The sequence below is a fragment of the Anas platyrhynchos genome, chromosome 8 (assembly GCF_047663525.1).
Source record: "Anas platyrhynchos isolate ZD024472 breed Pekin duck chromosome 8, IASCAAS_PekinDuck_T2T, whole genome shotgun sequence".
Taxonomy (NCBI): domain Eukaryota; kingdom Metazoa; phylum Chordata; class Aves; order Anseriformes; family Anatidae; genus Anas; species Anas platyrhynchos.
The window spans coordinates 16665099-16692051 of NC_092594.1; the positions used below are offsets into that span (position 1 = coordinate 16665099).

The window sequence follows — 26953 nt, forward strand, 5'->3', positions numbered from 1 at the left end:
TTTCCCCTTTGGAATTGCAGCTCCCCCTCCCACTTCTTGCAGAAATATTCAGTGTGTTATCCCTGACAGCAATTAGGTATGAATGGAATTTATTTTGGCAATAAAAGGGGGAGTTCCCAGCCTGAAAGGCAGCTGCTTCTAGGCAAGGATGTCCCCAGTGGGGTGGCCTGGCTGGCGTGTCGGGGTGCTGGAGGACAGGCGCTGGCTGTGAGGGCACTGGGAGATGCTGGGGTTTAGGAGCAGGGAGGAGTTTGAGGGATTATATCGTGCCCTGGGGAGCTACCTCCCGGTCCAGCCTGGCATTCCCCAAGCAGCCAGCTCCCTCCTTCCCCCACGAGGCTCCTCGAAGCAGAGACAGCACGGCTGCCCTGTAACCACTGCCATTTATTTCCCCAAGTGCCCGATTTATAGGGCAGTCACAAGGCACCCCATGGTGCTGCCACCAGCCGGGAGCGTGGGCGCGCAGCCCAGCCACAGCAAGCAAAATCATTCGGGGTGCCACGGGTGAACCCCAACAAAAGCAGACCAGGGACACCGCTCGTAGTACTGAAGACCAGTTTATTCCCTCTATTCCCTCTTCCATAAAAGCTGAAAATAATCAGGTCAGCTTTCAGCAGGAGATGAGAAAGCAGTAAGTGAGAGATTTTGTTCCGCAGCTCCTCCCCCGACGGAGGGGACCCAACGCAGTTGTTACCGGGTTAGTGACGGCCGCTCCTAAAGGCACACAGCAGCTTGGAGCACCCTCAGCGACCTGGTGGGAGACAGGAGCCCAGCAGGACGCGCCTCGGGGCCTGGCTGCTGCCACCATCCCTCTCAGGAGCAGCTCAGCGGGAGACAGCCCAGCGTGAGCCGCGGAGCTGCCACCAGTCTGCTAACCTCCTCCTGGCAGGGCTGATTCAAGGCAAGAAAACACCCGGGGTTGTAGTTTGAGGGGCTGTGGGGGGGGGACACGAGGGCCGTGGGGTGGTTTAGTATGGGGGTGAGCTGTCAGTGAGTGTCACACGGGGCTGGGGACATCGGATCTGGGCACGGGCAGCGCTGCCGGCTGCATCCAGGGCCGCTCACTCGGGCTGCGGGGTGTAGCGCAGGTACTTCTTGCCCGAAGGCAGGTCCTTCGTGAAGACTCCTTTCGGGAACAGCTTCTTGGCCTCCTCGTCAGGTAAGGTGGGCACAACCATGACGCTGTCGCCGGGCTGGGGGGGCAAACGGGAGGCGTGAGAGCAGCAGAGGTGCTGGTGGACGCGGCCGCCCCCCAAAATGCTCAGCCCCAGGCACGCGCCCTGGGAGAGACGCCAGGAACGGGGGTGGTGTGGAAAGGGAGAGCTGCACCCTCTGATCCAACGGGATCCCACAGCCCAACCCTTCCCTGCGGGGAGGAACAGGAGTTTGGGCAGTGCTCCAGCTCTGTGCTTGAGCCTGCAGCTCGTACCGCGGGGCCTCAGCACCTCTCCCTACCCCTCGGTGACCCCCGAGGGGAGCAGGCAGATGTTTCGGTGCACCTCAGCATCCCCTGTCCATACACAGCCTGGCTGAGCTCTGCTCCCCTCCTCACCTTCCAGTCCACGGGGGTAGCCACCTTCTTGTAAGCTGTCAGCTGCAGGGAGTCCACCACCCTCAGGATCTCGTCGAAGTTCCTCCCGGTGGTGGCCGGGTACAGGATGGAGAGTTTCAGCTTCTTATCCGGGCCGAACACGAACACCTGAGCACAGGGAGGCAGAGTCAGGCTCCTGGGGCACCAGCAGGGGCCAGGCAGAAGGTGTTTGTCCTACTGCATCTGGGAAATTTGTGTCCTGTTTGACTTGGATAGGAGGGGTGGCTATCTCCTAGAGCAAACACCGACTCCCAGGCATGTGGAGCACAGCGTCTGCTCTGGGAGCTCCTCCTCCTAACGCTGCCTTGTTTTGCTCCTTGAAATTTCTTCCCCCTGGCCTTTCAACACAGGCACAGAGGGGAGAGGGAAGGTCCAGCAGATCAAGGACTTAATATTCCCTCTCTGTCCGGACGGGCACGAGGACGAGCTGGTGCCAGCAGCATGACAGAGCTGTTGCCAGCAGTTCAGGGCTGCGCCAGCTTCTTCCTGCAGCACAGCTCCTGCACCCAGCCCTGGGAGGTCAGCCCAGCCCCCCAGAGGGTCCCAAACCTCGCTGCCCTGCAGAGGGGGGCTGCCAGGCACAGAAAGCTGCCGGGCCGGGCACTCACCACGCGAGCAGTCAGGGGCATGCCATCCTTGTCCCGCTCGTCGGGGTCCAGCATGCCCAGCTTGACGGCGAGCTCCCGGTTCTTATCGGCAATGATGGGGAAGGGGAGCGTCTCCTCGGGCTGCTCCCCGTTGTAGGCGTTGATGTCCTGCGGAGACAAAGCCACCCAGATGCTCGTGTACAGGGGACAGAGGCTGAACCACACCGTGTTCTTTAAGGAACTTTTTTTTTTTTAACTGTTCTTAAGGAACATTTTGTTTTTTCACCCCAGGGAAAACCATCAGCTCCCACGGATGCTCTCCCTTGTGACCAGTTTGTGAGGCTGCTCCCCGTGCCAGTCCTAACCTTATCTGCTTCACGCAGGAACTGTATGTTGCCCATCTCTGAATCCAGTCTGGATTTGGCCAAAACACTGGCGTTATCTCTGTAGTTTGCAGAGTTGTGCCGAGCCACAGCAGGGCTGGGAAAAGCCTGCTAAAGGCAGCACGAGCAGAGCAGCTGCCAGCGCGAAAGCAAATTGATTCCAAGGTTTCTGCCCCAGAACAGAGCTGCCTGTTCCCTCCCTCCTCTTTATGCTACAGGGGAACAAAACAGACTCCAGCACGCCGCTGCTTTGCAGGATCAGCTGTGAACACTCAAACCTCTCTTCCCTGGGCTTTAAGCGTGTTGGAGCAGGCTGGGGCCCGCTCAGGAGGAACGTGGGGAGGGCAGAGTTGGAAATGCTGCCCCAGGCAATGCCCAGTGCTGCTCAGAGCGTGCTGTAAGTGAGAGCAGGCAGGCCCTGTGCTGGCCCCCCCAGGCTGCTGGTGGTGATGTAAGGGGCTGTAACCCTGCCCTGGCTGCTCAGGATGCTGCAAGCAGGTCAAGTGATGCACCCGTGGCAGGATGTTGCCTTTGAAGCATTTCTCTCCGCTTGCTTTCCCCCTGAGGCCTTGGTGAGTCAGTGGCGTGCTGCAGAAAGGGGCTGCTCGGCTGCTGGGCTGCCTGCCGGCCTGTCTGGGAGGGAATGGCTTCTGCTCCTGAGCTGCCTCGTGAAAGCAGAGCCGGGAGGCCAGCCCGTCTCTGAAGGCCCTGCGGAGCTGCAGGAGGCCGTGCAGGGAAGTTGGGCGGTGGCTCTCATGCAGGCCTCTCTCCAGAGCGGGGATGAAGAGAGCTGAGAAGCCGTATGCAAATCTCACGGGCTGTAACTCCTTGTAAAACGCACGTAACTTCACGCTGCAGGAAATCTCCATACAAAACGGCTTCATAACCCCCACCCTGTTTTGCAATACGACACACGACTTACTCACTTCCCTGCAAACCATTTTTCTTTCCAGACTCCAAGCCGAAACCAGGCAGCATCAGCGCGATTTATCCACCCTGCTCACCCAGGCCAAGGCAGCAGCAATCAAAGAGGGGCCCGAAACCTCCTCTGACAACCCTGCGGCAACCCCTCGGGAGCCAAGCACCTCTCCACATGCCCCAGACCTGGTGCTGCCGAGGCAGATCCCATCTTTAATCCCGCTGAAGGAGCAGGATTTCCCTTCAGCCGGGTCTTGGAGCAGCAGTGGAGCAGGACTGATCTCTGGCCGAGGTACGGGCTCGTTGTGAGACCTTGAGCAAGCCCCCGGGTCGTGGCTAGGGGGTGTTTGAGAAGAGCCGTGACATCTTTGGCTGGGAAAGCAGAGCTGGGCAAAGTGACACCACAGCTCTGGCTCTGCTCCACTTCACGGCCCTGCTCTTTGCTGCCAGGCCAGCTGTCCCGCCCCGCTTATCAACTTTCCAGGCCCTGCCTGCCCACTGAAACCTGGCACCAAAGGAAGCAGAGGTCTCTTTGTCGTTTCATGTGAAATTTCAGCCATTTTTCAGCCATTTGCTCCCCCGGATGAAACGAGCTTCATCCAGAGAGAAAGCCCAGGAACGTGGGGGAATGCTGCACAGAGATCCAGCTGCCCAAAGTTTTGCTTGTTCCTCACACTCCTAAGACCTAGCGAAGGAAAATGCAGCTTCTAGATCTCAGTCTAGCATTTCACACAGACCACTTTTGTCCAGAGGCCCCTGCCACCAAGGCGTGCTATCTCAGCTCCTAACAGCTGCCTTCCCAGTTCAGGGAACTCTCCTCCCATTCCCACCCAGCAGGGGCCCAGTTGCTGGGCACCAAACAAAACCTGCCCCACATTTGCTCCCCCTCTGCACCTTGTCTTGCTCTCCTGTAGGCCGTGAGATGGGCAAAACCAAACGCAGGCTGCACAGAAGGCCGCAGCCTGCTGTGGATTTATCCCCTCCGATTTGATCTTGTGCTCTGGAGGACACTCACAGGTTTTTTTTCGACAGGTGCAGAGGAGAAATTTCCACACCAGAGTGTCTGAGGCCTCTCCCAGCCTGGCAGCGAGCTCCCTGCAGCTCGAGCTGCTGCCCTCTGACTTTCTCTGTGGTTTTCGGGCTGTTTTTCCAAAGGTGCTGTTCCCACCGGCACCCTGAAACTGCTCTGCAACTTTTCCTGGTTTTACCTGAGGTTGTGCTGAATCATTTTGGAGCACCGCCTAAGGCAGCTCGTTGCTCACCTCCTGCAGGCTCTCTGGCTACGCTGAGCACCCCACGTCCTGCACACCCTCCAGGAAGCTTGCTGCTCCCCTCCCTGGACACAATTCGGTGCTCCCCCCATCCCCCTGCAGAGCTGAGCCTTCCCTTTCAGCGCTGATTTTCATTTGAAAGCCTCCTGGAAATGTAGGGTCTCTGTGGTAGTCAGCAACACCCCTACAGTTCTTCAGAGGGCTCCAACAAACCAGGACATGAGGCTGCGTTATGAACCACGACCCAAACTTTTGGTTGCGTTTAATGGGATCTGACCGGTGGTTCCAGCACAGAGACCCCACTCACTGCCGTGGGGGTTTGTGTGCTGTTTGTCCCCGGCCCCTTTTGAGGCTCGGTGGGCCAGGGCCGTGCACCACCCAGGTACAGAGGTCAGTTTGAGCAACACCACCACTCGGCAGCTTCTGAACCCGCTCAGCCCCTAAATAACGCCGGACTGCGCAAATTCTCACCTTTATCACTCCTTATTTGCATGCGTGTCTCACTCCCGGAAAACCCGTGAGCACCTTCCCATTCCCAGAGTGAGGGGAGGCACGTAGCTCACCCGGGGGTTGCCGAACCCTGGTTTTACCCTTCCCAGAGCTCGTTTCACACCCCGTCACCTGGCCCCACAGCGCTGTGACTGGGGTTTCCCATCGGTAGCTGTCCTGCTCCTTATTTCTGTGCCGTGCTTCCTAAGCTTCCTAGGGATGGTTTTAGCTCTTGCACGCTCTCACTCCCTGATTTATGTTTAACGTGTCCTACTGCCTCCTGCTTTCTCCCCTCTACCTGGCCATGAATTGCACCCCCTGAAGCCCTACGACCCCTTTGGCCACCTCCCGCCCCATTGCACCACCCAGGCACCGAGTCCTTGTGCACACCCCATCCTCCCGGCGCCCCGGTCACCCCGCTACCCCCCGGTCACCCCGATGCCCCTGGTCACCCCGGTGCCCCCATACCTTGCTCCAGGCCAGGTGGTCGGGCACGCTGTCTATGGAGAGGGCGATCATCTTCACGTTGCGCTTGCTGAACTCCGCCGCCAGCTTGGCCGCCCGGCCCAGCTCCGTGGTGCAGACGGGCGTGAAGTCCCGCGGGTGGGAGAAGAGGATGCCCCAGCTGCCGGCACAGCGGCACGGAGCCGTGAGGGGTCGGCACCGGGCTCCCCCCGTGCCCCTCTCCCTGCATCCCAATAATCCCAAATCCCCATCCCAATCCCGTCCCGCTGCTCACGAGTCGCCCAGGAAGTCGTGGAAGCGGATGCGGCCCTGCGTCGTGTCCGCCTCGAAGTTGGGCGCCTCGTCGCCCAGCAGCAGCCCCGGCATTGCGGCGGCGGCACCGATCCGGATCCCGATCCCAATCCCGGTCCCGATCCGGATCCCGATCGCGGTCCCGCTCCCGGTCCCGACCCGAGGCGCTTCGGCTCCGCTCGGCTGGGCTCGGCGGGGCTCGGCGCGGGGGGCGTGGCCTCGCTAAGCCCCGCCCCCTCCCCCTGAGGCGGGCGGGCGCTGAGGCAGCGCCATGGCGGCCATCGTCAGCGAGCTGGAGGCGGCCAAGAAGAGCCTGAGCGAGGCGCTGGGCGAGAACGTGAAGCAGTGAGTGCGGCCCCGGACCCCAAAACCTTCCCCGTTTAACTCCTTTAACCCCCCCGCCTCGCTGTGCCCGCAGGTACTGGGCCAACCTGAAGCTGTGGTTCAAGCAGAAGATCAGCAAGGAGGAGTTCGACCTGGAGGCCCGCCGGCTGCTCACGCAGGACAACGGTGAGGGAAGGGGCTGGCAGCCCCCCGCACCCCTCATCCCTTACCTCTAAAAAAAAAAAGCGAGAGCCCTGAGGTGTTTGTGCCTGGAGTTTGGGGCCTGGTGGCTGAGCCCCTAAGGGGAACAAGGCAGAACAGCCCCAAATCTGCCTCAGGTGGGTGCCCCGCACACGGGTGTGTTACTGACGGGCTGTGTCTGTCCCCACGCAGTGCACTCCCACAACGATTTCCTCCTGGCCATCCTCACCCGCTGCCAGATCTTGGTGTCCGCGCCAGGTGAGTCCCACAGAGCTCCGTCAGAGGTAATCGGGCTGCAGGGTGGTAGCACCTGGGTGTGCTCTGCTTTTCTCAGCCTTAATATTCATGTTTTTTGCCACAGATCTACAAAGGCAGCCAGGTAGCGATCCAGGTTTCAGCAGAGACGCTTTTATTAAAAAACAAAACAACCCTAATGTGCTGGCTGGAGGCCTGGCCTGCTGTCTGTGGTCGGGTGGTTTGGTTTCTCGGCTGTCTGTCTGTCAGGCTGTGTGCTGAGGGGAGGCGCTGCGTTGTTTGGCTTCCTGCCTCGTCCAAGCTCCCTGGTGCCCCTCTGTTCCCCTCCCTCTCAGGGTCGGCATCCAAGGGAGCTGGATTTTCCTGACTGGTCCTGAAATCAAGGATAGATCTGATAGAAAAATGCTTACTGTGAATGCTTACCACAGTCTTAATTGAGCTGTGGTCAATTAACGCAACCTCTGCAGCCATGCTGTGTAACTTTTTTAGCTCTGTAAGCACTTGGAGTAGCTGTTGTCAGAGCAATAAGCTAATTTTTGTGGCCTTCAAAAGGGCTCCCAGTCTAGAGATCTGATAGGAAGGACAATTGAGCTGCAATTTAAGATGTGAAACTGCCGTGTGGTAAGGGAGGGAGCTCGTAGCAGCTGTGGTGAGCTAAGATCTGAGAGCAGCTTCTTGAAGTGAGCAAATACCTGTTGGTAGAGTACCTGAGGCAGCTGGAGGAAGAAAAAAAAATATAAGTGACAGCTCTTTGACATAGCTGGTCCACCAGCTAGGCTAATAAAATGCCACTGCCCTCCCACCACCCTCAATGGAAAGAAACAAGCCTTGCTTTGTTTCCTCTCGAGTTCTCAGCACCTTTTCCTGAGGCCCAGGCCCATCCCTTCTGGCTGCCTGCACTTGTGGAATTCGTGAGATGTGTCTGAGTCGTGCTGCTCCTTGCTTTGGCCTCACTGATTGCAGTGGGTTATAAAATACGGGATGAGAGCACGCTTCCCCTGTGCACACCACCTGAAGTACAGAGTCTAAACTAGGTGGGGACGGGGCAGGGAGAACTGCTGACACTATTTATGGGTTGGGAACACTTCAGCTGGGTGTGAGGGTGGAGCAGTGCTGCTTCTGGCTGGTGTTTGGTTGTTTTTATGTGTGCTGGGCTGATGTTTGTTCCTTTGTGCACCTCTGTGGCTAACTGACCTCCGTTGCTTTATCCAGTCACGTAGTCTCATGCAGCCCTTTTGCAGCCGGTCTTAATAGACTCGAAGAGTTCAGACTTGTTACCTGCCTTCTCCAGGCTGCTCAGGAACAGGTTAAAAGTGTCTTGCTGCTTTGTGCTGGGGCTCATCCTCCACAGGCACCTTCCTTATGCTCATTATTGCTTCCTACCTTAATACCTTTTAATTTCAAGTCCCTGCAGGGACTTTTCCTCTTGTCCCTGGAGGGCAACTTGAAAAACTGATCGTGTGTGCTCTTAAAAGCATGTATTGGCACCCTGCAGGTAACGTTACGTTCCTTGTAGGGTTTGTTTTGCTCAGCTCAGGGCGATGCAGACTCTTCCAAGAACTTTGGGGCTGCCTGGTGCTGAGACACCTCAGCCTGGGCCACCTGCAGATGTCCCACGGGTGTTTTGTGGGCCAGCCTGCTGCGTGTTGCTGTACCTGCAAACCCAGGGAGGCGCAGCACAAACGGAACGAGAGATGTTGGACCTGGATTTACTGCTCTCCCCCTAAGTCTGACACTTATTTTTTTCTGTATAAGACTGGAAAGGTAACGGGCTCTTATCTGTACCCTGCCTCTTGGTACAAGGTGTTTATGATTTATGGAGACAAGTACAAGCAAGTGTACTTTCCACCTTCATGTGGGAGGGACGAGAGGGGGATAAACATCTTTAAAATACTACCTCGTGTTTAAAAATATAAGTCACATGGCTAGCGTTTCAGGTTTGTGTGACTCCCATTTGGAACAGGAAACCTTGCAGGGGGTGTTCTGAAGGAGAGAAACGAGTTGAGCCATGCAAACGAGCACACCTGATCCAAATTTTGCCTTATTATTGTTTCTACCTGGGCTTGGTGAGCACTGGGTGACCGTAGCCCTTTGTGGGAACACTTTTCCCTTCCACCTGGTTAGGCTCCTGGTCGTGCGACCTTCAAGTCCCACTTCAGCACCCTGTGGATGTTTGGGACTTGGTGGAGTGGGAGGAAGGTTTGTGGCTGTCCGGATATGAAGCATGACCAGTTCCTTTTGTTCCTGCTCAGCTCCCCCTGAGGATGCAGCAGGATCCTAAATCTGACTTGTTGGCCTTAAAAACGGGTGGTGATGTTTCATCCATCAGCACCCTTTGGGAAGATTCCCTTAAATACTTCAGTGGCACCCAGTTGTAACAGGGCCGGGAATGTACCTGGAGAGGGAGAGGAAGGTCCCAAAATGTACCCTCAAAACCACCAGAAAGCGCCTCTAGGTTGGTTTGAGATTGGTAGTGCCAACCTGAGCGGTGCGGGAGACTGCTTTGTCTCCGTTTTCTGTTCAGAAGGGCTTTTCTGCTTGTCTGTCTTCCCCAAAGAAATTCTGTTGAGGAAACCCAGTCCAAAGCCTTTCCTAACCTCACGTGGACTTGCTTGCCAAGCCCGCCTTGTTTGCTGGGTGAACGCGAGCAGTAAGTTAGCAGGGCCCTGGAGTTAATCTCACTTGAACTGTTACCTCATTTCTTAGCTAAACGTTAACAGAGTAAGGCACAGACAGTGCAAACACTCGAGTTAATGATGTAAGGATGTAATTTAATTCATAGCAGTACTGAGCTGACAAAGAGATGGGTCAGAGAATTAGGCCTCTTGCCAGGGTAGCAGCAGCCTGTCATTACCCCAGGGTTGCCCCAGGCTTTGCTGGAAGGGCTGCCACTCCTGAGGGATAGCTTCAGCTTGCTCATGGTCCAGAGAGCTGAAAAGGGAGGAGAAGGAAGAAAACGGGAGCGTGAGCTGTAACCACAGGGACGTGCTTGGTGCTTGGCCCAGCCCCTGACCTTGCAAGAAGATTAAAAATTAAAAAAACAAACACACGTGAGAAAAAAAAAAGAAAATCAAATGAATGGGGGCTGTGAAATGGGGAACACATCTTCTGCCTGCTCTTCTCTGTTATGGCTTTGTCTTGGTCCTTTTTTCCTGTCCTGGTGCAGCACTCAGGAAAACCTGACGTAAGCTGCCTCCACTGTCTGGTGCTCTGGGTGCCGAGAAGAGAGACGAGGCAAATCAGAGAAAAACATTCTTATCTGTTCCTTATCTTTGAAGGCTTATCAGCAGTTGTTGGCATGGCTTGCTAACATTAATTTTCGTGCTATCGAGATTAAATAAATAAAAAAAAAAATTGCTAACACCTCTGAAATTTCATGCCTGAGCCAACCCAGCCTTGTCATTTGTGGCCAGGAAAGCATATACCGGGTTTCTTAGAACACTGGAGGGAATTTTTGCTGTCTTCATTTAGTGCTAGTTAGGCTTGTTGATATGAAAAGCTAGCAAAGGAGACAAAAAAAAGATTTTTGCCCTAGGCTCTTTATAACGGGGGGATAGGTAACAGTATGTCACCTGTTTGTTCTAAATCTGGCCAAGCTTTTGTTGCAGGCTGCGAGTCCACTAAGATGCATCGTCCAGGCCTACTGCCAGAGACTGAATTCAGTAGCTGTTTAGTTTAAAACTTTCTCTCTCTTTTTTTTTTTTTTTTTAAAAAAAAAAAGGCATTTTAAAAGTTTGGCCTCTGCTGTAACCTATTAGCGTGTAATATGTTGTCAGACAGAAGGTTATTTGTTACTTTGGTCTCTTTCTACCTCTGCCCTCCAGTCACACAGTTAGCTGAGGATACTTTGAGGATACTCCTGGCAAGGAGGAAGGGCTGTGGAGTGGGGTAAGCTCATAAAATAGAGATTTGTTTTTTCTTGGAAGCTTTAAAATGTCTGTCCTGGATGCACCCAGCCCTCCCTCCCTGCTCGAGGGGTCTGCTCTGCTTGTGGACGAGAGGAGGAGGGGAAAAAATGACTTGTCTCTAAAGGGCAGAACATCTCGTGAGAGCAGAAGCGATATCTTTGGTAGATCCTAAAATACAAGTCCTGAGACTTCTGTGAAGGGCAGGAGAGATCCTTGATGTGCTTGTCTGTGGTGTTTTCTCACATCCCCTCGTTAGGGTCTCTGGTGCAGTGTTGCAGCAATGAACAGCGACACGAGCTCTGATTTCCGGAGAATGCCTACGTATTGCCCTGCCCTGTAACTGGCTGCTGGTTTTCAGCTCCCTGATAGGCTGTAGGGAAACTTTATAGTGATTTTTTTAATAGAAAATGCCATCCCTATGCATGGGTTGCTGCTAACCTCTTTTTAACAGTTAAAACTTCATAAACTTCACCTGATTCCTCTGCTTTAGCCTGATCCTTAAAGCCCTTTGTCAGGAACTGCTGCGGTGATGCACGTGAAGCGACGCGTGACCGAGAGCTTCCAGTAGTTCCCCATAAACTGTAGTGTGATTATATTTACAAATCCCTGATTACAGCAAATAAAACCGGTGCTGGTCCTGTGCTGAACCCAGAGCCGTGAAGCAGAGGTTGTTGGCAGCCACAAGGGGGCTGTCCAGACCCGAGGCTGCGGGGAGCGCTCCTTGGTGGCTCTCAGCGAGCGAGCCCGGCCCGGCGCTGTGCTGAGGAGCTGTGCATGGGTGCTGTGAGCCTGGAGGTAGGGAAGCAGCCGGGGGGCCTTTCAGGAGGGGCTTTAGCTGCCCAACAGCACACGGGGCCCTTCTGTTAGGCTTAGTTAGGTGAGGTGCTGCTCGCTCTGTCCTGTCTGCAGCTGCTTGCACTGTGCACACAGGTGTCGCTGGTTCCTGGCCTCAGCAGCCTTTGTAGCCCTTTCCCCCTCTCCTTTCCCCTTCAGTGTGAGGTGAACAACCGACCTCAACACCTAACTAGTGCCTGAGGCAAAGCTTGCTAAAGTTGAGAAAAAACTGTAAAGGCAGGCGCAGGGGATCAGGTGGTGACCAGAAGCATCCAGCTTGCGGCCAGAGCTGGTTGTGGAGCTCCAGGCAGCCCCGTGCCACCTTCCTGGTGGAGTTCACGGCTCGGTCCTGCAGCGTGGCTTTTCTTGGAGCCTGTGCTCATCTCTCCTTCCACCGTTGGTTTTTGTGGTGTGTGGCCAGAAATTTCTGCTTTAAGTAACAGGTGGTGAGCAAGTCGGGCTGGCAAGGAGGTGACAAAGGAAAGGCTGCCATGAGTGTTCCTCCCAACACACTCCTGACTTTGGGTCGTGGCTGTGGGTTTGTGGTGGTTTTGCCAGACCCAGTACAGGGTTATCTGTTAGGGTGCTGCCAGGGGTGGGGATGTGAGGGATACAGCCCAGAGCTGCAGTGAGTGGGGCTGAAAAGGGGTTGCCAAAGGGAGGGGGGGCTTGCCAAAAGAAACCTCTCACAAGAATTACTTCTCGTGGCTGTTGGATTTGGGTTGAGGCTTAGCTGGGGGCCAAATGTTAAGGCTTTTCTGCACAGGCAGCATTACTCTGGCTCTAAAGCAGTGATGCCTGTCAAGATTTTTTTCTTCTCATTTTGTAGAAGGTGCTGGATCTCTGCCGTGGCCAGGTGGCTCTGCAACTAAACCTGGAAAACCCAAAGGAAAGAAGAAGATTTCTTCAGTTCGACAGAAGTTTGATGTAAGTGTCAGGGCTCAAATGGCCTCGGCTGTCTGAAGTGCTGTCAGGTGAGCTGCTCTGCACCCCAGGATGATGGGAGCACATCACACATGGTCTGTGCTGCCGGAGCTGGCAGGTAGTGGCTGCTGCATCTCCTGTGGGAGCCTTTTGGGAGAAGGGTACAGCGTGGCTGACTTTATTAGACCTTGGAGAGCCCTGGGAGAGCACCTAAATGTCAAAGCTGCACAGGCTTGTATTCTAGAAACCAGCAGAGCGACTAGCTCTGTGGTCACTGCGCTAGCACTCGGCCGTGTCTTTCATGTGTTCATCTTAACCCTCCTCTGTGATATCATGTTCACTTCATGCATCTGCTAAACAGAAGCAAACCTGACTTCATATTTATTCTCGGGCAGGCTTCCCTGGTGGTCTGAGCACCCTCCCCAGGGCTCTTTGTGGTCTGAGTGGTTAGGCAACGTGCCTTTGGCAGAATGCTTTGTGTAATCACAAGGAGTTTTCAATTCTAAGCCAGGTGCTGTGTTCTGGTGGGTGACAGATGAACGCATGAGATCCAGTTTGTTTTGCAGCAGAGGCTCTGTGCACCTGGTGCCTTCATGGGCCTGTTCTGTGCTGCCAGCTCAGTGTGGAGGGGGTCTCGTGTGGAGGAGGGTCAGGATGGGGCGCTTGCTCTCGTGGGTGGGTTTGGTCGGGAAGTTGAAATGGCATTCACGTTTTATTTAAAGATAGAGCGTCTGCCTCCGAGCCAGCTTAGTCAAGTGTCTGACCACATATTGATCCAGGTCAGTTCTCTGACGAGGCAGAAAATTAACCAAGCAAAAAACCCCAAATCAACCGAAAAAAAATCCCAGGTTTTTCTTGCTGACTTACTCAGCTGGACCGGCGTTCCTTGTGGTTAGATGAATGCCAGAGCTGGTGCAGAAGACAAAGCTGCGTAGGTGGGGCTAGGGGAGAAAGGTGGGCACACAGAACCTCTTAACAAGTGTGAGACGCTTGCTTGGCTGAGCGAAAGTGCACAGCACGCTGCTAGACAGTGTGCTTTAGAGACTGGGGCTTCAGAGGGCTGTGAGTCCAGCTGAAGGCTCGTTATATTTAGATGCTGCTAAAATAGTTTGCATTTTTCACAGCAGTGACCTGAATCGTGATGGCGGCTCGTGTTATCTCGTTGTTTTAAAACTTCATCGAAGCTTTTCAGTCGCAAGCAGAGGAGAGTTTGATAAGCAAGTTGTGGTACAGTGAAAGTCCCGCAGTTTGGTTTGCTTGAACACCCCGTGTTTCTGCTGCGTGTTTATACAAGTGTTGCTGGAGTGTTTGTCAGTAAATAGTCAATAAAAGTGCAGGTTAACAAGGCTGTGTCTCGCTAGTGGAGTGTCTGAGTTGTGTGAACATAAAAGTGCCTCAATATTTACTGTCATGTCCTTGCTGGGCAGAACAACAGCTATGGGAATGGCCACAAGTTTGTTCTAATTGGCTTCTGGTTTCCCAAACCGCATTCCTCTTAGAGTTGCTTACACTTGGAAGGCTTTTTTTCCAGGCATGCAGCTTTCCTGTAATGAAAGCTTAAGTCTTCCAAATTACTGTGAGGGAAACCTGCTTTCGCATCACTGGTGGGTGGATTGGTTTTTCACTTTGAGTTAAATGCCACACTGTCCTTTGAATAAAGCAGGCCCCCTTTCCTCGCCTGAAACCAAGATGTGAAAACTCCACTTTGCTGTATGTTCATTGTTTATATGTCAAGCATGCATTTGTCATGATGCCTCATGGCAGTGTTTATTCCTGAGCCACCCGATCTTTCGCAGAGAGCGGGAAGGCAGGAGTTCTGGGAGCACATGGTGGATGAGTCAGGGTCGTGTAGTTCCCTTGCATTTTTAGGGCTGGGCCAAGCATATGTCTGGGTCCAAAGATCAGTGCTTTCTGTCCACTGCCTCCCTGTCTGCCTGGGGACTGAGACTTCACAGGCGCCACCACGAGTACTCAGGCACAAGCACAGCGAGGAAATTGTGCTGGAATGCGTATCGGTTGGGAAGTGTGCTACTTTCGGGTATGGATTCAAGTTCTGTGATGTTTTGTCCCTAAATAACTGACTCAGTTCTCAAAGGTGGCCGTAACCCACTCAAACAGCAGCTGCTCAGCAGCACAGCTCTGCTCAGGGTACTGAAAGCGCACGCGGGGACCAGCGTACAAAATCCAGACCTGAAATTTGGCTGAGCTGTTGCACTTAAATCCTTATTCTCGAATGAAATGTAAGAATCGCCCAAGCTCAGGATAACCGTCTTTTGTCTTGGTAGGAAACTACAGTTGCTAAACGATACGGGTGTATTTTTAGCTACTAGCAAAAGGCTTCTGCACAAGAAATGACTAAGTAGCTGAGAACTCCTCGGCATAGAAGGAAGTGACTGAAAGATGTGAAAGTCCACTAACATCATCACTGGCCTGAGCAGTGTGAAGAGATAAAAGGGACAGTGACCGCATTTGAGAACTGCAGGAAAACTAAATGAATGTAGCAGGTGGGAAGTACAGAGCAAACCAGAGTAGGCGACTCGTGGCACAGCTTCTTAGGCTGTAGAATTTCTTGCTGCAGGATGTGGATACCTGAAGTAAAGGAGGTTCAGGGTGCTGCAAAACGAGCTCACGGGTTCTTAAATAAAAGGGTATCAACACTGGCTTAAATTTCTTCAGTCCCAAATCATTGAGAGTTGGAAGATTATCCTTGGGGGGGGGAGGCAGGGATATCACTTTTCCTGTGATATGTTCTATAGGTGTTGGCTCTCCAGTTGGAGAAGTAATGTTTGGCTAGATGAGCCAAAGGCTCTGACCAAGGCTGTCTCTTCTTATGCTCTAATTTTGTGTTCATCCCAGCACCGGTTCCAGCCTCAGAACCCGCTGTCTGGAGCCCAGCAATTTGTGGCAAAAGATCCTCAGGAGGATGACGACCTGAAGCTGTGTTCCCATACCATGATGCTTCCTACGCGTGGCCAGCTGGAAGGAAGGATGATCGTAACTGCTTACGAGCACGGGCTAGACAATGTCACGGAGGAGGCAGTGACAGCAGTCGTTTATGCTGTGGAGGTGAGACGGGGCCGGCCAGCACTGGTGTTCCCCTTCTGCCAGCAGCAAAAGGCTCTGTGCGCAGTACGGGGTGGCCTCCCTCACTGGAGGGAGGAAACTTGCTTCTCCAATTGCCCCATTGCCTTGGGAGGAGTCAAATCAGAAGCAAAGGGCTTCTGGGTTTGTGCATCTGAGATGTGAAGCCTTGGGTTTGTGCCTGCAGGCATTAATTACAAAGTACTTGTGTATGAAGAACTCTAGTATGCTCAAGTAGCTGGTTTGGTAAATGCTGCTACTGTCACGTACAAACAGCGATGGAGTGGCACCATTTTAAAGAGCTGGATAAAGCTACAGATGCACGTAACTGGCATGGAAGTAGCAGACCAGAGAGTAGCTGCAGGTGAAGTTCTTGGCCTCAGCGGTGCGTTACCCAACATCTGGTCAGATCCAAGTGTTACTTGGAGCTGTTACTCGGAGCTCTGTGTGGATGGTCTCTCCAAGTCATGATCCAGAGGTCAACCTGAGTTCCCCATGTGGGAGGGAGGCCGAATTTGTGAAGTGACTGACCGTTCACTCTGGTTTTAGAGCTGGTATTTCAGTGCAAGTAATTGTTTAATGTGAATTGTAAGACCTCTTAACTTGTGAAAGGGATCGGGGCTGGGAATTCCCTAGCATTTAAGAAACCTCCTTGTGACATTTGAAGCTGCACATCACATTAGCCTGTGAACCGTGCTTTCATACAGTACTCACACGCAATGCCATGTTCTCTGTGTCCAGCTCTGTCAGGTGGTTGAGAGAGAAATGCTGCAGCCTGTCCGGGTTCCAGATCTCGTTCCCCTTGTGTCTTTACATCCCTGTGGTCACAGCAGCGCTGCTGCTGTCTTGTCTGTTGGTGTTGTGCTTCTTATAGCCATAACTTGCTAGGATGAACAAAGCAGCACGTGTGACCATAATACCACAATGGTTTTTCATTGCAGAACCATCTTAAGGATATCCTGACCTCTGTAATATCCCGGCGGAAAGCCTACCGCCTGAGAGATGGCCACTTCAAATACGCCTTTGGGAGCAATGTTAACCCTCAGCCATATCTGAAGAACAGTGTTGTTGCTTATAACAACTTAATTGAATGGTAAGGAGCTCTCAGCACATGGTTAATTTCAAATGTAGCTTGGTGAAATTGCTCTGTTTGGTTTCTCTTACTTAATGGAATCTGTTAATAATGGTGTTTAGCTTTCACGCACAATGAAAGTAGCAGGGCTGTGCTGCTGAACAGGGAGGAAGGATGTGGGGATTTTTCAGCAGCAAAGTTGAGGGCAGTGGTAGGTCTCTCCTCCTTGTCTGTGCCCATCCTACTGGCTTGTCAAGGCGACCCTTTGCCTTCTGAGTATTCTTACTAATTATCGCTTGTAGTGAGGGGTACAGGAGTGAGTTCTCAGGACAACTGCCCCTGGGCAGAAGAGCCCAGCCTTTGTTGGGGCACTGCCGTTGTGCCACGAGATGAGGACCTGTGTCCAAATGTGTAAATGTATTAATGGTTCCTTTGCAGGGCTTTCTGGTCACTAAAGCTACGGAGTCATCTTGGTTTCCAAAATGTCAAACAGCTCGTGCTATGTCTGGCAGTGTGTGTGTGTACACGAAGTTGTGTTTGTCTATGGCAAAGCTTCTAGCAGTTGACAGGAGGTCGTGGGTGTTTTAAAATTTGGTTATAGCACTATAAATGCAGTCTAGTCCAAACAACTCTGCCTTCCAGCTATGCTCTTTCAGTTTAATGTTTTGAGTGCCATCAAGTCTTAGACTGGGTGGAAACTCTTGGTTGTGAATAACAAAAGCTACCAAATGGCAATTAGTTATAAAGCAGGTCTGAAGCATGCTGAGGATCAGTTTCCATTGTTTTTTATTAAACTGGAATTTCAGAGGTTTTAATTACAGATAATAGAATTTCATATACACAAGGGCTAAATCAGCAAGTACAGAAAAACAAACGCTGGGTCAAGCTCCTGCTGGGTTTCTTCCCAAACTAGTGCTGTTCCCTTGACTGAAAGGCTTTCCTGCCTGCTCTCTGTACAGCCCTCCAACCTCTGTGACACCTTCTGCTGGTCAGAGTCTAGCTCCGCAGCCCCCGCCTGATGATGCCGAGCAGCAGGCAGCGCTACTCCTGGCATGCTCTGGAGACACCTTGCCAGCATCCCTTCCTCCCGTGAACATGTACGACCTTTTTGAGGCATTACAGGTAAGCTCTTCAACCTACACTGTCCTGTGTACCACCTACCATTCAAATTTAGTTTACATGCATGGAGAGGGATTTGATTTCATCCTCCTCCTGTCTGTTTCAGTCTTTCCCTTTCAAATTTACAATTATTTGGCTTTGTCTTGCTCCTGCTAGTAGGGAGCAGCTGACAGTCAACTCACGGTCTCAGGCCTGTTCTGCCCCCCTAGATCAGAGAAGGCTGGTGAGGAAATCCCTGTCTCTACATAAGAACTCTTCCTCTGCAGCAAGACTGCAGCGATCGTATCAGAACTGAGTTAGACTGAGGTTTTGATAGGAGTGCCCTGAATGACTTGCCTGGCACGTCCCTTTTTCCTCTTCATCTTCTGCCTGGGTGCTTAGAGGAATACTGGGGTCCTGGCACGCAGGCTGCTGCGGTGACCACCCCGACGCTGTGGAGGTGTCTGAGGTGGGCTGGATGCATCTTCCCCTGGAGACGCCTGGCTGTGGGCCCCTCTCTTTTGCATTCAGGCTAATTAAAATGTCTAAAGCTAGCTGTGAGAAATTCCACCCCCTCTGTCCCTCCTTGATCTCTGCTGTTGTGAAAAGGCCTGGAGATTTTTATCTCAAGGCTGTGGAGGCAGAGTGTTAATGATACGTGCTGTAGTCAAGCATTTGTGCTGTGTTTGGTCAGACAAAATTTTTTTTTATGGTTTTGGAGCAAAATAATGACTTCCTTAGAAAGTGGTGTAAGAAGCAGCAGTTCTGTGCTGGCTGGTGTGCCAGTGCTGGCAACTTAGAGCTCTCCTTGTGCTCCTGCCCGGCAGGGCTGGCTCTGCTCATCCTGTCAGACACAGGTTCTCCATGGGGAAATGAGCATGAAACGTGTTTTTGAACTTACCTCTAGGTACACAAAGAAGTTATTCCAGCACACACTGTCTACGCCCTAAATATTGAGAGAATTGTCATGAAACTCTGGCATCCAAACCACGAGGAGCTGCAGCAGGATAAAATCCATCGCCAGCGCCTGGCAGCAAAGGAGGGCCTCCTGCTCTGCTAGAGCCACGGAGCCAAGCTCAGGTGGCTCCAGTGCTGCTCCTTGGATTGACACTGGGATGCTTCTCACAAACCTGTGTCGGCATTTCGAGGAAGATGTAAGTTATGAGTCAGCTTTTCCTATGGAAATATTACGGAGTTGTGGTGCACTTTCTCTGCTTCCCAAGAGTCGTGTGCCATGGAGTGCTTGCAGCAATCCCACTGAGTTGGAAAGGAGGAACAAGAGACTTGTTTGCAAAGACTTTTTTTTTTTTTTTTTTTTTTTTTTTTTTTTTTTTTTTTAAATAAAGAAAAATAAATGTGAGGGTGAAAAGAGTTGGTGTTAAAGAAGGTGCTTGTGTGTTCTTTGGGAGCATGACATACCTGTCTCCTCACCTTCCCTTCTGAGCTCTGTCTCCAGGAGCCCAGTCTAACTTCTGTTGCAGCTGGTGGGATCTGTTCCATTCAGGTGGAAACAGGGCGGGCTGTTGGGAACCGAAGGTGGGAATGGTGTAAGGTGATATTAGCTCTCTTATACCAGGGGGGCTTCTGATTAGAAACTCCACATAAACAGGGCAAAAAGGGAGTCTTTTCTGGTCTGTCTCTTAGAACTGTTCTGCATCACAAAACACAAAAGGTGCACGCTGGCTGTTTTGGGGATCTCACCAGTTACAAATATGCAGTAAAGCCAAGGTTGTGAGTAATGCTTCTCCTGTCAGTCTAGTCCTTGTCCCATCCCTGTCCTGGAGTAGTGGTGTTCAAATGCTTTAGGAGTTGCCTGGGCCTGGACCTATGACAAGATGTGCTTGCTGTCTGTCAGGACAGCTGATGATTTAGCTACCCCAGCAAGGGGTGATCATCCTGAGGTGGGACAGCAATTTCACTCTTAATTTTGCTGGGGAGCAGGCCAGATCAGCACGTAGAAGAGGAAATTCACCTGTGGTGTTTCAGGTGCATCACCATCTTCCTGAGTCAGCTGGGTGCTCCTCAGATGCTGAAGGGAACAGGCTTCTTAAGATGTTAGGCATTATGAGTTAATTTGTTTGTCGTAACCACAGCTGTATGGGTACCTTGGATGACTTGGTTCTTTGTCCCTGTTGCGCCATTCAGACAGTGGAACTGATGCCGATTCCTCTGGAAGATTATGAAAGGAAGCTTGTGATTGCCTCCACTCCCTTCTTATTTTCTCCTGGGAAGTATTTGGATGGGAGAGCTGTAATCTTTCCTTTTTCCTATGCAGTTTTTCTTTACTGCAACCCTGAGAACTGAGGACTGTGCCTGCCCCTGATGTTTCTTCTCAGTTATCCTTTTATAATTTTCTTTCATGACCCATCTGACTTTCTGTTGGGCCAGGGTTGCCAGGAGCTGTGCAGCTGTTGCTGCATTGTTTCGAGGGATGTGCTGTGGAGCTCGGCACAGCCTTTTGCTCTGCCTACACAGATATCAGTGGCTCCCGTCGTGAGAAAACCACTTGAGGACTATGGAAGCTGGGAAAGGCAACAGCAAAGAACTACAGCAGGGCCTGGCAGGATGAGAGCAGCTGTATACTTAGGTCACTTTTCTTGAGGTATGGCCATGTGGAGTTAAGCAAGAGGGTAACGGGAGGGTGGAGAATGAAGGCTTCTTCTGCCCCCCTGCTCCCAACTGCTATTTTTTATTTAAGGGCTCACTCTGAATTGCTATATATGCTCATCTTAAAAGTTGACCCCAGTGGCTTTTACATGACAGTTCTTGAAAGCAACATTGAACCTAAATAACTGTATATGGCGAGATCAGCAAGTCACCCAAAGTATGGACTCCGAGGTGTGGGAGGGGGATTTCCCAGATAATTGTTATGTTTCTGGTGTAAAATGAAAGCGTTCAGTTTGTTTGCTAGAAACTTTGGGGCAGCTCTCAGGATTTCAGATGTGAAGGAAGCACGCAGCCTCTGACAGTATCACAAGTGAGTTCTGAAACACAACACTGGGTATGGCACAAGCAGTGCCGCTCTCTTCTGTTTGTATGTGCTAGGAGGAAAGCTCCGCAGACGGAGCCTCTTGTTCTGAAGAGCTGAGCCATCAATTCCACACTGAAGAAAGTGGGTTAACCAGGACACCTACTGCACAGCAGAGGCTTGAATAAGGAAATCCTGTCAGCCCCATTTCACAGGTGGGAAGGCTGAGAGGCTCATGTTCTCAATGCACTTTCCCATAAAATGTGAGGCCCTGTGAGAAGCGGTGCTTCATAGACTTCTGGGGCAATACAGGTGGAAGGGACACCTGGGGGTTGTTGTTCACCTGTTGCTGAAATAAAGGGCTAACCTTAACATTGGAGCTCCTGTCTCCAGATGTGCACAAAAGCGTGGTACTTCTGTCCCATGGTGTTGGAACATGCAGTGGCTGTGCTCACGGTGAAGGTTTTCATTGCATCTCACCAGAACGTCACGTTGTTCCTGTGCCTGCTGCCTCCCAGCTCTTCCTGTGCTCTCCTTGTAGCTCCCTGTCAGAGCATTGCAGGTGGCAGCGCAATCTCCCTTCTGCCTTCTCTCCAGGCTGAACAAACCAGTTGCTCTCAGCTTCTCCTAAGCTGTGTGCTCTAGCCCAGACCATCTTGATAGCCTCCACTGAACGTGCTCTAATATTGGAATATTACAGCCTGCATTTATAATCCAGTAGGAACGGAGCAACGTACTGGAAGTTGCCACTCAACAACTTCTGATGGATTTTCAGATTTGCACTAGAAAGCTCTCAGATGCCACGTGAAGAAGGGAAGGAGCCGGGGCTGGTGGAGCTTGAGAGGTTCACCTGGTTCCGTTCATGTTACCAGCTTTGGGTAAGGATGGCCGTCTGATCTCAGGATGTGGCCTATGCCCCCTGGGAGAACAGAATGCAGAAAGAAAATCTTTCTTTTCCATACAGTTCAGGCTGCCAGACCTGCCTGAAGTCTGACCTTGGGTCAGCTTGGTGCTGAGGAGGAACCTATAAATGTGAACGTGTCCCTCTGCAACACCCTAAATAGTTAAACCGTGTTGCTCCTGAGATGTGCAACCAGGGAAGATGTTTCTCGTTGTTGGTTCAGAGCAGAAACATGAAGCATGACACTTGCTATCAAACACACACCACATTGCCTTTCCCTTAGCCTCTCACAGCACAGCCCTTCCCCTCTTCTCGTGCAGCTGAGGGCTCTCAGTTGTTGCCCGAGCTTTGGCTCAGAATCCCCTGGCTGTGAAAAGCTGGGCTTGGGCCTGATGCAAAGAGGAACTCCTCTGAGGGACAGAAACTCTGCCAGCAGTGCCTAAAAATGCAGGTCCTGGTTTCTCAGTAGAGAAAACTTTAATGGCTTCCTACCACCTTCCTTGTGCTTGGGCATGCTTGGGAGATGACTGGCAAAGGGAAAAAGGAGGAAATGAGACTGCTGGCATTTCTAAGAAACTGTGCTGTGAATGCCCGGAGTCCCAAAATAGGGTTGCAGAAATGCTCTGCTGTCCAGACAAACCAGTAACGAAGGGAAACCTCATTTTATGCTCTGGGTGTGGAAGGAAGTGTGTGACCGATTGCTGCAGATGGACGTCTTCAAAGAAAGCCTCTGTAGAGGAGGGGCTGTCTTTCTGCAGCTGGTTTCTCAGAACTGGAGAGGGGTGGTGGTGCCTGTTCCCTGGCAGGGACTTGGGAGTGGTGACAGGTGTGTCTTAAAATGATGTGCAGAAGGATTTGCAGGTAGTGCAGTAGCAGAAGGATGATGAAGCTCTCTTCCCAGCAGGAGGCATGGTGCCTGTTGCTAGAAGATGCCTTCTGCAGCATGATTTCAACTGGTTCCTGGAGGGAAATCACTTCTGAGAGCCAAAGGGTTTGTTGTGGCGTTGCCTTTCTTCACTGGTGTGGTTGCTGGTGTGTGTGGTTGGCAGGAGGAGAGTTCACCAGCCTGCCTCAGTTTCTGCAGCTAAAACCTTCAAGTGTAGCTGTGGCTGTAGCCTAAAAACTTGAGTCCCATCCAGCCTGGTCTTGAACACCTCCAGGGATGGGGAACCCACAACTTCCCTGGGCAGCCTGTGCCAGTGCCTCCCCGCCCTCACAGATATAAGGAAGAAGTTCTTTACTAATCTAAATCTGCCATCTTTTAATCTAGAACCATTATTCCTTTTATTTGCTACATGCCCTGACAAAGAGCCCACCCAGCTTCCCTGCAGGCCCACCTTCAGGTGCTGGCTGGCTGCTGTAAGCGCTCCCTGGAGCCTTCTTTTCTCCAGATTAAAGTTCAAACTTTGATTGTGGTCAGTCAAATTGTTCGATTATGGTCAGAGGTCCCAATCAGATGGCTGAGTTCCTCCTCCCTTTTTTATATACTCATGAAAGGCTGAGGCAGCATTGAGTTACACGTATTTCCCATCCACTTATAAGAATAATTTTTTCACTGAGAAATGCCTCATCCAAGTGAAGGTCTCTTTTTACAGAACTTTAGATTCATTTCTTGCCAGGAAATGAGTTTTTGTCTCTAGATAGCATCTGGCTGCTGGGGTTTTCATGCTCACAGGTTATCCTGAGCCTGAGGATGCTCATGTGAAGCCTTGGAGGCTTGGATTTGTTCTGCCTGGGGGCAGTTTCAGTAAAAGGGCCGTGTGTTTGAGTGGTACGAGCTGCTCCTGGGTCTCGTTGGAGCACTGACCTTCTTGCAATAGCAGGGGGGGGGTACAGCATGCAGCAGGAAATGGAAACCAGCGCTGCGGTGTCTGCCCTGTGCCCAGCCCTTGCTGCTGGGGCTGGAGGAGGGCTGAAAGCTGGCTGGGAGGATGCTCGGTGGCTCGCGCCGCTCCCTCGCTGCGGTGCCGCTTGGCGCCAGCCAAAATCATCACTGAAGGTGGCAAGTATCAGTTTAATAACCGCCTTGATGGTATGGGTTGTAAAGGCTGGTTATCATTAAAAAGAAAAAAAAAAAAAGAAGTATTGTTTCCATTTGAATTTCTGAAACCAGTTTCCCGTTGGTGGGTTTTGCTATGTCTTTGTTCAATTTAAATGCGCCCGGAATCAGATAGCTGTTTCTGTGCAATGACACGCCACTTCTGAAACTCCACTTTGATAAGAAGAAAGAGAAGGAGCTGGGGCTGCTTTCATCTCGCAGGAAGGGCTGCTGGCCTTGCCACGGAGCAGCCTGTAGCCTCCTTCAGCCCTCTGGCAGCGTTTAGCCCTCATTCTGGCATGCAGCAGCCTTGTCCCTGTGCAAGTCCTGGGGCTGTGGCCCCTTCCCTCATCCTTCCAAATTCCCCCAGCCCTTGCTGCCTAGAGCCTGGCTGAGCAGTCTTCCCCAGCACATTTCAGAACTGTCATCCTGCTGCAGGTGATGGTAGAAAAGCCTGGTTTAGGGCTTCCTGTTTGCCTGCTGGACTGCAGCAGTACAATTTGGGAAGCAGTCTCCCAGACAATTTGATTTATAGCTCAGGAGCTCCAGCCTGGGCTTGGCAGAGCCACCCCTGGGTCTTATTCTGTAAGGGTTTGGCCCCAAGCCCTGCTGTGAACTACAGACCTGCTTCTCAGATATTTTTATTTTGTTATTAAACTATATGAAATGCTGATGATAGCGGATACTCCTGTGTTGCTCTAGGGAAAAGCAAAATTTCAGACATTTTCCACTGAAACTTTCATTTCTCACTAAAATGCTATTTTCCCATCAGAAAGAAATCACAAGGCAGATCAGCCTGCTTTGTTTTTACCTCAGCTCTCACCTTCTCCAAAATACTCACCAGAAGACTGCTCCAAGTTTGGTTTTGTGTTTTGTTATTCATTGTTCTCTTAAAGCTCTGTAGGAAATTAAGCTGAGTAACGCTCACCTCCATCCTCATCCAGTCGTAACACGAGGGGTTAGGGTTTTGGATTTAGTGGGCTATTCTGAGATGGAGGTGGCTCTGTGTGACTCCCTCCAGCCTGAGCTGGGGTCCTTGGCTTTCCATGGGGCTTGTGAGCACCCAGAGAGGGTGGCTGCCTTGTGTGGCCACTGCAGGCAGCAGACACCACAAAGCCTGGCAGCCCTCATCCTGCCAGCACTGTCCTGGTACTGCTCCCTTCCCTGCCCTATGTGTAAAGGGTGAGGAGGTGCCGCTCACTGCTTGTCCCCACACCCCCACACACGGCTGAGCTGTGTGTCCCAGGGCTGTTCATGCACTGGCTGTGTTATCCCTCCACTTCAGCTTTCTCAGTTTCACTCCCGCCTGCTGCGAAAGCCAGCACCGCTGACGCATTCAAACAGAGCTTGTACTGTACCCGGGTGGAGGCGTCCTGTTTCCAAAACAGCTGGTGCAGCCCTGCTGTCTTCAGCATCCATCTTCCCAAAGAAAAATGGTGGTGTGCTTGAGAAGCAGAGCAGAAAGGCAGTGAACACATCCTTTCCTTTTTTAAAAAAGTACTGCAAAAGCGTCAGTCTGGGAAATAGAGAGGGAGGAATGGTGGAACGTGCTCCCACAGACCCTAGATGATTTGGGGCACTGCTGGCATCGCCCCGCAGTGAAGCTGTGTGCAGGGAGCAGCGTGTGGCTGTGCTGCAGCTCCTGCGGTTTCCTGACTCCGTGCCAGCAGGAGGAGGATGGCTGGGAAGGCTTCGACCCCTGGTACGGCACTTGTGCCTTTTCCTGGAGCTGCCCAGGAAAACACAGCGTGCAGGGCTTGGTTTATGTTTTGCCATCTGAGCTTTCGGGCTAAAACCTAAATCACAGCGTGGCAGGCGCTGGGTGGGACGAGGCAGTGCAGTGGAAGTTGCTGCACACCCCACGGCACACGGAGGATGTGCCCGTGCACCCCGTGCCCAGCTGCACCCTTTGGCCTCACATGTTCCCTGTGGTTTCGTGGGCTCCGGCTCCCCTCGCCCCACTTGGCCGGTGATGGGTGCGATTTGCATTATTTGAGTCTTTGGGACGCCCACGGGTGGAAAAAACAAAGGAGGCAAAGACAAACACCCGTGTGCACGCAGGCCTGCATGTACACACAGCCCTGCTCCCCCTTCCAGCCGCTGCCACTCACCGGCTGGCGATGCCGAGCGCTCACTCCGGGTGCTGCCGCGCTGAAGGCGCTGCGTTTCGCAGGCTGTTGCTCAGCCTGGGGTTGCCCTACAGCGGGGTTGGTGTCAGGGCTCACCCAGTCTGGTGTCCTGAGCTCCCGAGGGCTTGGTGTGCATGTGGTGGAAGCGTTTGTAGCTTTGGGATTGAAGAGGCCAAGATGTCCGTGTCCCAGATCCGCTCCACCGTGGTGCTCCAGGGATGAGCTGGTTCTTGAAAATCTGCTCGCCTCAGCAGCAAAAACCTAAATAAATTAAACAAACAAAGCTGAGGATGATTAACACAGAGCAGCAACATCCAGCTGGAGGCTGGAGCTCACCCCCCCCCAACACCAGTAAGCAGCCTGTGGGGCCAGCTTGTGCCTAATGGCAATTTAGGGACCCCAAGGGATGAGTTCCCCCCCACACACACTCAGGGGGCCCAGTAGGGTCAGCTCTGTCTTTCTCACTCCAAGAGGCTTAATGACATCCCTGGCACTGTCCCTGAGCCTTCCCTGACCCCTGTGTGCTGCAATCCCACAGCCAAGGAGCCCCTTGGCTGTTTTGTCACCCTGTCTGCCACCAGGTCCTGCAGAAGGTGGCCTTTTTTTGGCAATACAGGGGCTGTAGGATGGCACGGAGCATGCAGCACAAAGGGTTGTGCCCCATCCCACAGAAATACCCCAAAAGGCGTAAGCCGAGCATCCTCCCCAGTGCCCCAAGAGGCACAGTTGGCCTCCTGGCCCCAAAGCCCTCACTATCTCCTGGCAAGGGGGCGATGGGTGCACGGGGCCGTGTCCCTTGGGTGCCACGCTGCTGCTGGCTCAGCCGGCCGTGGTGGGGACGGGGAGGGAGCGGGGCTGAGCCTGCAGCCCCCCGGACTGCCTGGATGGCCACAGCCACGTCCAGCGGCGAGAAGCACGAGCACAGCCGGCCTGCCGGGGCGAAGGAGAGCCCCAGGCACCCCGGGCACCATAACCTCACGTGCGACATCAAAGCGCCTGAGGTAGCGCACGATGCAAATGAGCAATACCTCAGAGCTGGTGCTTAACCACAGCCGTGCTTCTGCATGTGCTGTGGGAATAATCTGACGTTTCCCCTTTCTGAAGCTCCTCGCATGAGCCCGGAGGCGCCCGTGCTGTCTCCCGCAGTGCCCTGCGGGGCTGGATTCAGGCTCGGCCATGGCTTTGCTCTGTGGGGCTGTGAGTTCTCCCTGTGCCACCGCCGTGC

At 52.6% G+C, this 26953-nt stretch overlaps 2 protein-coding genes and 1 long non-coding RNA gene across 4 annotated transcripts in view; 1 reads left to right on the top strand and 2 right to left on the bottom strand.

Moving 5' to 3' along the window:
• Positions 1–541: 541 nt before the first annotated feature.
• Positions 542–6212, bottom strand: PRDX6 (peroxiredoxin 6). The gene is made up of 5 exons (XM_027462656.3): positions 5979–6212; positions 5708–5864; positions 2200–2346; positions 1553–1699; positions 542–1193 (listed from the first exon to the last, which is right to left on the bottom strand). The coding sequence occupies exons 1-5, from the start codon at positions 6068–6070 to the stop codon at positions 1062–1064; spliced, it is 675 nt and encodes a 224-aa protein (XP_027318457.1). The 5' UTR covers positions 6071–6212; the 3' UTR covers positions 542–1061.
• TADA1 (transcriptional adaptor 1) lies at positions 6185–19019 on the top strand. The gene is made up of 8 exons (XM_013096009.5): positions 6185–6340; positions 6414–6505; positions 6713–6778; positions 12347–12444; positions 15298–15507; positions 16464–16615; positions 17554–17716; positions 18600–19019. Exons 1-8 carry the CDS (start codon positions 6267–6269, stop codon positions 18750–18752), a joined length of 1008 nt encoding a protein of 335 aa, XP_012951463.1. The 5' UTR covers positions 6185–6266; the 3' UTR covers positions 18753–19019.
• The window catches only part of LOC113844284 (uncharacterized), a 135471-nt gene continuing 125881 nt past the window's right edge, over positions 17364–26953 (bottom strand). For both annotated transcript variants that reach the window (XR_011810939.1, XR_011810940.1), the window contains one exon: positions 17364–25989. This is a non-coding gene — a long non-coding RNA (uncharacterized lncRNA). The remainder of the gene's footprint in view (positions 25990–26953) is intronic.

What these genes read in the sequence shown, in the direction of transcription:
- PRDX6 (XM_027462656.3), bottom strand. Translation starts at nt 6,070, where the DNA reads ATGCCGGGGCTGCTGCTGGGCGACGAGGCGCCCAACTTCGAGGCGGAC. An exon ending in CACGACTTCCTGGGCGACTC is followed by an intron (nt 5,865 to 5,978) that starts GTGAGCAGCGGG and finishes CTGTGCCGGCAG; the next exon opens with CTGGGGCATCCTCTTCTCCC. An exon ending in TGCCCCTGACTGCTCGCGTG is followed by an intron (nt 1,700 to 2,199) that starts GTGAGTGCCCGG and finishes CCCTGTGCTCAG; the next exon opens with GTGTTCGTGTTCGGCCCGGA.
- TADA1 (XM_013096009.5), top strand. Translation starts at nt 6,267, where the DNA reads ATGGCGGCCATCGTCAGCGAGCTGGAGGCGGCCAAGAAGAGCCTGAGC. An exon ending in CTGGGCGAGAACGTGAAGCA is followed by an intron (nt 6,341 to 6,413) that starts GTGAGTGCGGCC and finishes CTGTGCCCGCAG; the next exon opens with GTACTGGGCCAACCTGAAGC. An exon ending in GATCTTGGTGTCCGCGCCAG is followed by an intron (nt 6,779 to 12,346) that starts GTGAGTCCCACA and finishes CTCATTTTGTAG; the next exon opens with AAGGTGCTGGATCTCTGCCG.